The sequence below is a fragment of the Oncorhynchus kisutch genome, linkage group LG23, assembly GCF_002021735.2.
Source record: "Oncorhynchus kisutch isolate 150728-3 linkage group LG23, Okis_V2, whole genome shotgun sequence".
Classification (NCBI taxonomy): Eukaryota; Metazoa; Chordata; class Actinopteri; order Salmoniformes; family Salmonidae; genus Oncorhynchus; species Oncorhynchus kisutch.
Genome location: NC_034196.2, coordinates 11,945,936 through 11,955,935, shown reverse-complemented (window position 1 = coordinate 11,955,935; position 10,000 = coordinate 11,945,936). Strand labels below are relative to the sequence as shown.

The 10,000-nt window shown below is 44.0% G+C and overlaps 1 protein-coding gene across 3 annotated transcripts in view; it reads right to left on the bottom strand.

The window, feature by feature from the left end:
- unc5cb (unc-5 netrin receptor Cb) overlaps positions 1-10,000 on the bottom strand; it is a 202,612-nt gene that overhangs the window by 5,085 nt on the left and 187,527 nt on the right. For all 3 annotated transcript variants that reach the window (XM_031802490.1, XM_031802491.1, XM_031802492.1), the window contains 2 exons: positions 9,518-9,605; positions 9,219-9,396 (listed from right to left, as the gene is read on the bottom strand). In XM_031802490.1, the coding sequence (XP_031658350.1) occupies positions 9,219-9,396; positions 9,518-9,605 (266 nt within the window). The remainder of the gene's footprint in view (positions 1-9,218; positions 9,397-9,517; positions 9,606-10,000) is intronic.

The window sequence follows — 10,000 nt, the reverse complement described above, 5'->3', positions numbered from 1 at the left end:
TAAATGTTTCATGTCTAACAATAGACCACCATGTATGAGGTTATAGCATAATGTCCCTCTCCTAGTTCCCCCCCAGTGACGACAACCCTGGATCATGTGAGAGCATATTCCTGTTTCATTATTGGTGTCGGGGTCTAACTGGGTCAAGAGGCATGCTGAGCTCTGTAATCCTGACGCTAATATGAGCAGCACACAGCCTGGCATCCATTCAACCCATTATGTGAGACAGACAGAGAGAAGAGGAATGACACCATCATAGTGTGTGTGTGTGTGAGACTGTGTGTGTAAGAGAGTTATTTTATTTAGAGCCGAGGCATTTAACAGCAGTATTATAGCTGGTCATTAGGCTCTTTAACTGATCCTGGGGGACAGTATGAGTGTTCCTCACTAGGGGGATGATTACAATACAGTGGAAAACTGGGCTAAGGCCTCACACACACGTGCTGAAAGACTCTTTGTGAGGAGAGACTTACTGACTGACACATGTTACTCATTACACTCTGCTATACGCACACACACGCACGCACACGCACACACACACACACACACACACACACACACACACACACACACACACACACACATACACACACACACACACACACACACACACCTCACTGTGCTGGACACATCACTGAGACGTCTGATTATTCACATTGTACGACGGTAATATAAGAGCCAGACGCTGAATCGCTCTCCCTACGACTGTCTGACTGCCTCTCTCTATGGGGAGAACAGAAGGGAGTGCTACCATTCTGACAGCGCATGTCATAGCAAAAGCAATATATCGCCAGTCCTCCAGTACGTGTGTGGTTGGCCTCAGCTCAGCGGGAAGAGAAGCTGATATAAAGCAGCCAGGCATCATCTACGGATATTACCATCCACATGGCTGACAGGCTGAGATATAATCAATAGTTATTTCTCTGTTTAAACGCTTTCACGCCGCAATCTCGGTTTATTGGCTGCCCAAAGGCAATCCGTCATAGTCACACGCTACGTAGCCCACATTAAACACTGTATGTATATTACAGATGACTTCCTCATCAAATGTTCATATACCTCCTACCAGTAGTAACATCAACATCATGGAGATTCTCATGTCTGTTATCCATGGTTTTTTTTTGTGTGTTTTTTTTGCAGAGCTCGAAAAGAGAGTCCAAGACACATCGAATCAAGCTTCTCTCTGAAGCCCTAGAACAATCTGTAGGCTTCAGATTGTGAGTTGATAATCATCAGATTTCACTGTGCTGATGCAATATGGCGTCACTATGTTGATATGGGCAGTGACGGCTCTGTAACATGGTGATGAATGTGTTGAGACCGACAGGACATGCATGTTGGTGATGCAGTGGAACAAACAGCTGACAAAAGGCTCTACTGGCTCAAACCAGTCTCTCGTTACCGCATCAAACCCTCATCTTCCTCTGAGTCGCTCCCACACTGACTGCAGATGGGTTAGGCAGTCAAAATATACAGGAATCTATAGTTTCTCCTTCCAACAAACTTTTACACAACTCTGAATTAGTCTAAAAATCCATGCTGTATCTAGAATTCTACACTCTTAGAAAAAAAGTTGCTATCTAGAACCTACAAGGTTTCTTTGGCTGTTCCCATAGGAGAACCCTTTGAAGAACCCTTTTTGGTTTCAGGTAGAACACTTTTGGTTCCAGCTAGAAGAACCCTTCTGTGTTCCATGGAGAACCCTTTCCACAGAGGGTTCTACATGGAACCCAAAAGGGTTCTACCTAGGGCTGTGGCGGTCTCGACATTTTGTCAGCCCGTTATTGTCATGCAAAAGACTGCCGATCTCACCATAATTGACTGATAAATAAGATAACCATGTTCAGCAGCTCCCGGCCTCAGGGCCACATACAAGCCACATACAAGCAGCTGATGTGCGCTTTTGGAACTACATTTACAATGGTCTAATAAATCAATTGAATATACATCATCACAATAAATCCTCATTTATTTTAGGCAGGTCTAAAGAAACATTATGATATGAAGAAAATGTATTTCAGAATAACAAAATATGAGTCGGCCTACTGTACGTTATTTACCTATGCATCATTTAGCAGACAAGATATGCCATTATGTTATAGGATTTTATAGTAAGAAAAATGTTTTTGAATTTAGCTGAATAAAATAGAAAGTACATTTTTCCCATTTGGAGCGAGAGTGCACATAATGAAGTGGCTATGTTGTGTGTAAAAGTGATCATTTGAAACTGGTCCCATATGCTAGATTTCGAGTTATTGGCAACTGTAGTTGTGAATGGTAGCCTACAAACCATAGAATGCCTTAGAAATCAAAAGATACATTGCATGGCCATAAGTATGTGGACACCTGCTTATCGAACATCTCTTTCCAAAATCATGGGCATTAATATGGAGTTGGTCCCCCACTTTGCTGCTATAACAGCCTCCACTCTTCTGAAAGGCTTTCCACTAGATGTTGGAACTTTGCTGCGGGGACATGCTCCAGTCAGCCACAAGCAATTAGTGAGGTCGGGCACTGATGTTGGGTGATGCCTGGCATTGCCTAATACCTGGCTCTGATGCCTGACTCGCAGTCGGTATGCCAATTCCTCCCAAAGGTGTTTGATGGGGTTGAGGTCAGGGCTCTGTGCAGGCCAGTCAAGTTCTTCCACACCGATCTCAACAAAGCATTTCTGTATGGAACTCACTTTGTGCACAGGCCCAGTTGGAAGCACAGAATTGTCTAGAATGCCATTGTATTTTATTTTATTTTTATTTTTATTTAACCTTTATTTAACCAGGTAGGCTAGTTGAGAACAAGTTCTCATTTGCAACTGCGACCTGGCCAAGATAAAGCATAGCAGTGTGAGCAGACAACAAAGAGTTACACATGGAGTAAACAATTAACAAGTCAATAACACAGTAGAAAACAAAGGGGGAGTCTATATACAATGTGTGCAAAAGGCATGAGGAGGTAGGCAAATAATTACAATTTTGCAGATTAACACTGGAGTGATGAATGATCAGATGGTCATGTACAGGTAGAGATATTGGTGTGCAAAAGAGCAGAAAAGTAAATAAATAAAAACAGTATGGGGATGAGGTAGGTGAAGAAGGGTGGGCTATTTACCAATAGACTATGTACAGCTGCAGCGATCGGTTAGCTGCTCAGATAGCTGATGTTTGAAGTTGGTGAGGGAGATAAAAGTCTCCAACTTCAGCGATTTTTGCAATTCGTTCCAGTCACAGGCAGCAGAGTACTGTAACGAAAGGCGGCCGAATGAGGTGTTGGCTTTAGGGATGATCAGTGAGATACACCTGCTGGAGCGCGTGCTACGGATGGGTGTTGCCATCGTGACCAGTGAGCTGAGATAAGGCGGAGCTTTACCTAGCATGGACTTGTAGATGACCTGGAGCCAGTGGGTCTGGCGACGAATATGTAGCGAGGGCCAGCCGACTAGAGCATACAAGTCGCAGTGGTGGGTGGTATAAGGTGCTTTAGTGACAAAACGGATGGCACTGTGATAAACTGCATCCAGTTTGCTGAGTAGAGTGTTGGAAGCCATTTTGTAGATGACATCGCCGAAGTCGAGGATCGGTAGGATAGTCAGTTTTACTAGGGTAAGCTTGGCGGCGTGAGTGAAGGAGGCTTTGTTGCGGAATAGAAAGCCGACTCTTGATTTGATTTTCGATTGGAGATGTTTGATATGAGTCTGGAAGGAGAGTTTGCAGTCTAGCCAGACACCTAGGTACTTATAGACGTCCACATATTCTAGGTCGGAACCATCCAGGGTGGTGATGCTAGTCGGGCATGCGGGTGCAGGCAGCGACCGGTTGAAAAGCATGCATTTGGTTTTACTAGCGTTTAAGAGCAGTTGGAGGCCACGGAAGGAGTGTTGTATGGCATTGAAGCTTGTTTGGAGGTTAGATAGCACAGTGTCCAAAGACGGGCCGAAAGTATATAGAATGGTGTCGTCTGCGTAGAGGTGGATCAGGGAATCGCCCACAGCAAGAGCAACATCATTGATATACACAGAGAAAAGAGTCGGCCCGAGAATTGAACCCTGTGGCACCCCCATAGAGACTGCCAGAGGACCAGACAGCATGCCCTCCGATTTGACGCCCGATTTGACGCACTGAACTCTGTATGCTGTAGTATTAAGATTTTCCTTCACTGCAACTAAGGGGACTAGTCCAAACCATGAAAAACATCCCCAGACCATTATTCCTCCTCCACCAAAATGTACAGTTGGAATGCATTCTGGCAGGTAGAGTTCTCCTGGCATCCGCCAAACCCAGATTCATCCGTCGGACTGCCAGATGGTATAGCGTGAATCATCACTCCAGAAAGTTTCCACTGCTCCAGAGTCCAACGGCAGCGAGCAATGCGCATGGTGATCTAAGGCTTGTGTGAGGCTGCTCGGCCATGGAAACCCATTCCATGATGCTCCCGACGAACAGTTCTTGTGCTGACGTTGCATCCAGGGGCAGTTTGGAACTCGTTAAAGAGTGTTGCAACCGAAGACAGGCAATTTTTTACGTGCTACCACGCTACAGCACTCAGCAGTCCCGTTCTGTGAGCTTGTGTGGCCTACCACTTCGTGGCCGAGCCATTGTTGCTCCTAAACGTTTCCACTTCATAATAACAGCACTTACAATTGACCGGGGCAGCTCTAGCAGGGCAGATATTTGACGAACTGACTTGGAATGGTGGAACCCTATGACAGTACAACGTTGAAAGTCACTGAGCTCTTCAGTGAGGCCATTCAACTGACGATGTTTGTCCAGGGAGATTGCATGGCTATGTGTTACATTTTATACTCCTGTCAGCAACGGGTGTGGCTGAAATAGCCGAATCCACTCATTTGAAGGGGTGTCCACATACTGCATTATGCGACTATATGCTATTGATGGTTTGAGGAAGTTGCAGAAAAAGCTTGTGCTCTGTTCCTTGCCTCAGGCTGATCACGATGTTCTCTCATCAAGTGACCACACTGTATTTTCACCCATCAGACTATTCTCAATTTAATATGTAACATTTGTTTCAATTCAGAATGGCCCGTTATCAAAAGAGCAGGAATAGGGGTTTGGAGATAAAAATACCTGAACAGATATGAGGCCACTGGTTAGTTTCACTCATGTCATGTAGGCTACTTCGGTCATTTCGTCGTGACAGTTGAGCCAAAACTCTGTATGGAGACCTCTAACCCGGTTCCTGCAGCTACCCGGTGCCTCATTTGGGAAACCAAGTGAAATCTGTTCGGGGAAATCGATAGTAATGTTTTCACAACATTAAACTGTTGGCGACCAATTACGTACCAAAGATAACTTTAATCAGTGTTTTCTCATGTTTTTCTGCCATGTGTAATATGCAGTAGGCTATGTATTGCATAACGGCACAATCATTACTTTAATTCTGGTTTTTTGGAGGGGGCTTGGGCTCATATAATCCTATGCATATGCTTAAGCTCTAATATGTGTTTTGTGTTAGTGTTTTGAATTAGAAAGCGCTGTCCATTTCATCGTGTTAGGCTTTGAAACAACATCCACAGCGAAAATGTGTTCCACTCACTTTCAACCTGCTGTTGAACTTCTCTCTTCAAATTGATCAATCGCAGTGAGGTGAGTTTTAAAAGCATATACTGTTTTGATGATAAGTGTTTGGTGTGATTTTCAACTGCGTTTGCATTGATGTCAGAGTGGTTAGAGGGACAATAGAGCCCTGAGTACCAGTTGGGTTCTACTAACACATGTCCAGAATGCATAAGAGGGAATTACCGTGACTTAATAGTCACGTAGAATTTTACTGCGGTCATGACTCGTGACTGCCGGCGTGGTGGTATTATGGTCACCGCAACAGCCCTAGTTCTACCTGGAACCAAAAAGGGTTCACTTCAAGGGACAGCCGAAGAACCCTTTCAGAACCCTTTTCTTCTCTCTAAGTGCAGGAATCAAGGAAATATACAGAAATCAAAGAAATATACAGGAATCTAGGAAATAATACAGGAATTGAGGACATATACAGGAATCTAGGAAATAATACAGGAATTTAGGAAATATACAGGAATCTAGGAAATAATACAGGAATTGAGGAAATATACAGGAATTGAGGAAATAATACAGGAATCGAGGAAATATACAGGAATCTAGGAAATAATACAGGAATTGAGGAAATATACAGGAATTGAGGAAATATACAGGAATCGAGGAAATATACAGGAATCTAGGAAATAATACAGGAATCGAGGAAATATACAGGAATTGAGGAAATATACAGGAATTGAGGAAATAATACAGGAATTGAGGAAATATACAGGAATTGAGGAAATAATACAGGAATTGAGGAAATATACAGGAATCTAGGAAATATACAGGAATCTAGGAAATAATACAGGAATCGAGGAAATATACAGGAATTGAGGAAATATACAGGAATTGAGGAAATATACAGGAATTGAGGAAATAATACAGGAATCGAGGAAATATACAGGAATCTAGGAAATAATACAGGAATCGAGGAAATATACAGGAATCGAGGAAATAATACAGGAATCGAGGAAATAATACAGGAATCGAGGAAATATACAGGAATCTAGGAAATAATACAGGAATTGAGGAAGTATACAGGAATTGAGGAAATATACAGGAATTGAGGAAATAATACAGGAATTGAGGAAATATACAGGAATTGAGGAAATAATACAGGAATCGAGGAAATATACAGGAATCTAGGAAATAATACAGGAATTGAGGAAATATACAGGAATTGAGGAAATAATACAGGAATTGAGGAAATAATACAGGAATCGAGGAAATATACAGGAATCGAGGAAATATACAGGAATCGAGGAAATATACAGGAATCGAGGAAATAATACAGGAATCGAGGAAATAATACAGGAATCGAGGAAATAATACAGGAATCGAGGAAATATACAGGAATCGAGGAAATATACAGGAATCGAGGAAATATACAGGAATCGAGGAAATATACAGGAATTGAGGAAATAATACAGGAATTGAGGAAATATACAGGAATCGAGGAAATATACAGGAATTGAGGAAATAATACAGGAATTTAGGAAATATACAGGAATCGAGGAAATATACAGGAATCGAGGAAATATACAGGAATCGAGGAAATAATACAGGAATCGAGGAAATAATACAGGAATCGAGGAAATAATACAGGAATGGAGATTATCCCAGTAGTAGCGTTCTACACAACCTTTAATAACTAGAAACCCCACTGCTTTGTTAAGACTTATTTAGGAATGTAAGGATCTAGGAAGTAATACAGGACACTAGGAAACCATCCACTGGGATGGTTTCTACATCTATTCCACGTAGGTTCAATGTCATTTCATTGAAATTATGTGGAAACAACGTTGATTCGACCAGTGAGTTCCCAGTGGGTGGTGTTCTCTTTCCAACACACGTCTACACCCCAGTGCTTCCTGAAAGACACCCACAGACCTTGAGAAGTAGAGTAGGGCTCTATCAGCTCTGATGGAATGACAGCAGGTCAGAAGCTGTTGCTAAGCAGCTGAAGAATAATAGTGCCTGGCCAGGCCTGTGTATGAAGGGGATGGAAGTGTGTCAGTTGACAGGCCAGTGATGACCAGGCCCCAGAGGCTCTGTTCTGACAGCTAGCTGAAATGGAAACATTTCCACACCGCCACTCAAATACTTCCTTTCACATGGCAATACTACATTGGCCCAGTCTATCTGACAGAATTACAACTAGATGCTCTCCAGACAAATTAGAAACAATAATTGCTAGGTTATTTATATTGCATAATAACAACCAACAATTGTATTACATTTCACATATAAGAGTAAAAGAGAAATTCCACACTGAAGCTAAGGAGAAAGAAGGCACCCCTACAACTGAAGTACGTCTCAGCTGCCAGGGAAAGAATGAGTGTGTGGGAGTGTCGTGGGGAGAGTGTATTATTGAACTGAGAAAGCGTGAGTTTGTGTGTTTATTAGGGTTGAATGGCGGGGACCCGGTTACCGAGATTTACCGGGATTTACCGCCAAAAAACACTCCCTTTTCCCAGGATAAATAACTGTGAGAAAAGCGGTAAATTATAATAATATATTTATATGAACAGCATGGCGTGAGATGGAACTGTTCAATTATATGCCATATCTAAATCTGGCTTCTCAACAGCCTCTGCATCAATGCTCAGGGTCGGGAGAGATAGCCCATCTTGGTATAGAGTACAATTCACAATGCACACAGACATATCATCTCATCAACTTTTTTTCCCGTGACAGCGTGGCCTATATTTGCTGCAGCATAAGGGGGTACAGCGCTAACCCAACAAGATGTCACGGTTTGACCAATTTGACTTCAGATTCCGACGTTTGTCCACGTTTCTCCATTTTGAATTTGCTCCAACCACCCCGGGTTGCTGCGCCGCTGTCGCCGGCGCCTCGTGGCTTGTTAAGTTTAGACATTCATTTCGAATGGTTAGTTACGAGTTAAAGGTTAGGGATAGGTTTAAAAAATAAAACAAATTAAATGCCTATCACTGGGATTGAACATGCAACCCCTGGAGTCATAGCTCGCAGCATACGCCCATCTGCCACACCCGTCCACACACCCGTCTGAGCAGAAAGCCAAAGCCTACTTGATGGTAATGGAGCTCACCGTTACCCCTAGTGGTGGGTTTTGATGGCATCTCCTCGACGTCCTTTGTACCTGGGCCGACGTCGGATTTCGAAGTAGATCTTGAGCAACCTGGCTGGCTAACCAGCTTTAAGGAAGTGTTTCTGGTGCGGAGGCGGTTGCGTAGGCTGCATCCGCCTCCTCCTGCTACTGCTAATTAAACCATTGTGTGTGCATGTGTGTGTGTGTGTTAAAAACAAAGGGCTGTGAGGCTAGGAATGGGGCTATGTTCACAGAGATGCCCACGGCAACACAACTCATTATCATCACTGCTTTTAATGATGGGACACACTCACACAAGAGCGGAAAAGACAGAGAGCCTGGGGGGGGAAATGCCAGCATGCTATTCCCTATAACTGTTCTTACACAATCCTCTGTCTCTAATTGAGCTTGTGCTGTGTGTGCAGAGATACATTTGTTTATCCCATTCTCTACTCCCTTTATTCCCACTGTCATCCTACCTCATGACATTGACCTTAGTAGTTTTTTCCAGTACCATCTTCCACCTCCACACACTTCGTCCGGTACCCATTGCATGTCAGAGAACATATAATGCCACTCACCTCCCACTGGGCCTGCTGTGATTGGGTCTTGAGCTGAATCAGCCAATCCTCGGCTGATCCACTGTCGGCCTCAGCACAGTGGTGCATGGTGATGATGACTGGGCGTGTCAGGAGAGCCCCTGGGGGGCCACAGCTCACCACTGGGCTTAGCACTGTCTGGCAGTCATCGACTGGGGGCCTGAGGGAACGCGCGCACACACACACACAGGTTAGTGTTGTGACAGTATTGGTAGTGTGTGTAGGAGATGTGTGTCTGGTATAAACAGCACAGCCAGAGGGAATAGAAAGATTGTAGTTACCTCATGCTGTCCTTCCTGTGGACGGTCACGTACATCTCATAGACTCTCCCCTGAGGGACGGCTCCTGCTGGAACTAGCAGACTCACCCCTGTGGAGACAACACACACCACGGTCACACACTTTGTAGTCACACTTTGTAGTCACACGCTCCGTGGTCACACGCTCTGTGGTCACACATTCTGTGGTCACACACACACACACACACACACACACACACACACACACACACACACACACACAGGTCTAACCAGCCCAGCACTGCCCTCTAGACATCTCCCTGTCATGCTCTGTCATTCTGTGTTCAGTGTTTATCCCCTGCCCAGCCCTGGGGCCCCAAGCAGACAGGCAGAGAGACACATTGGGAGAGACATCATGAGGCCAAACCACCAACAGCCATATCACTGCCCCTTCCCACTGTCTCTTACTGTAGTGTAAATACTGCCACACACTGAACCCATTATATGGCAGAATAAGACAACATCA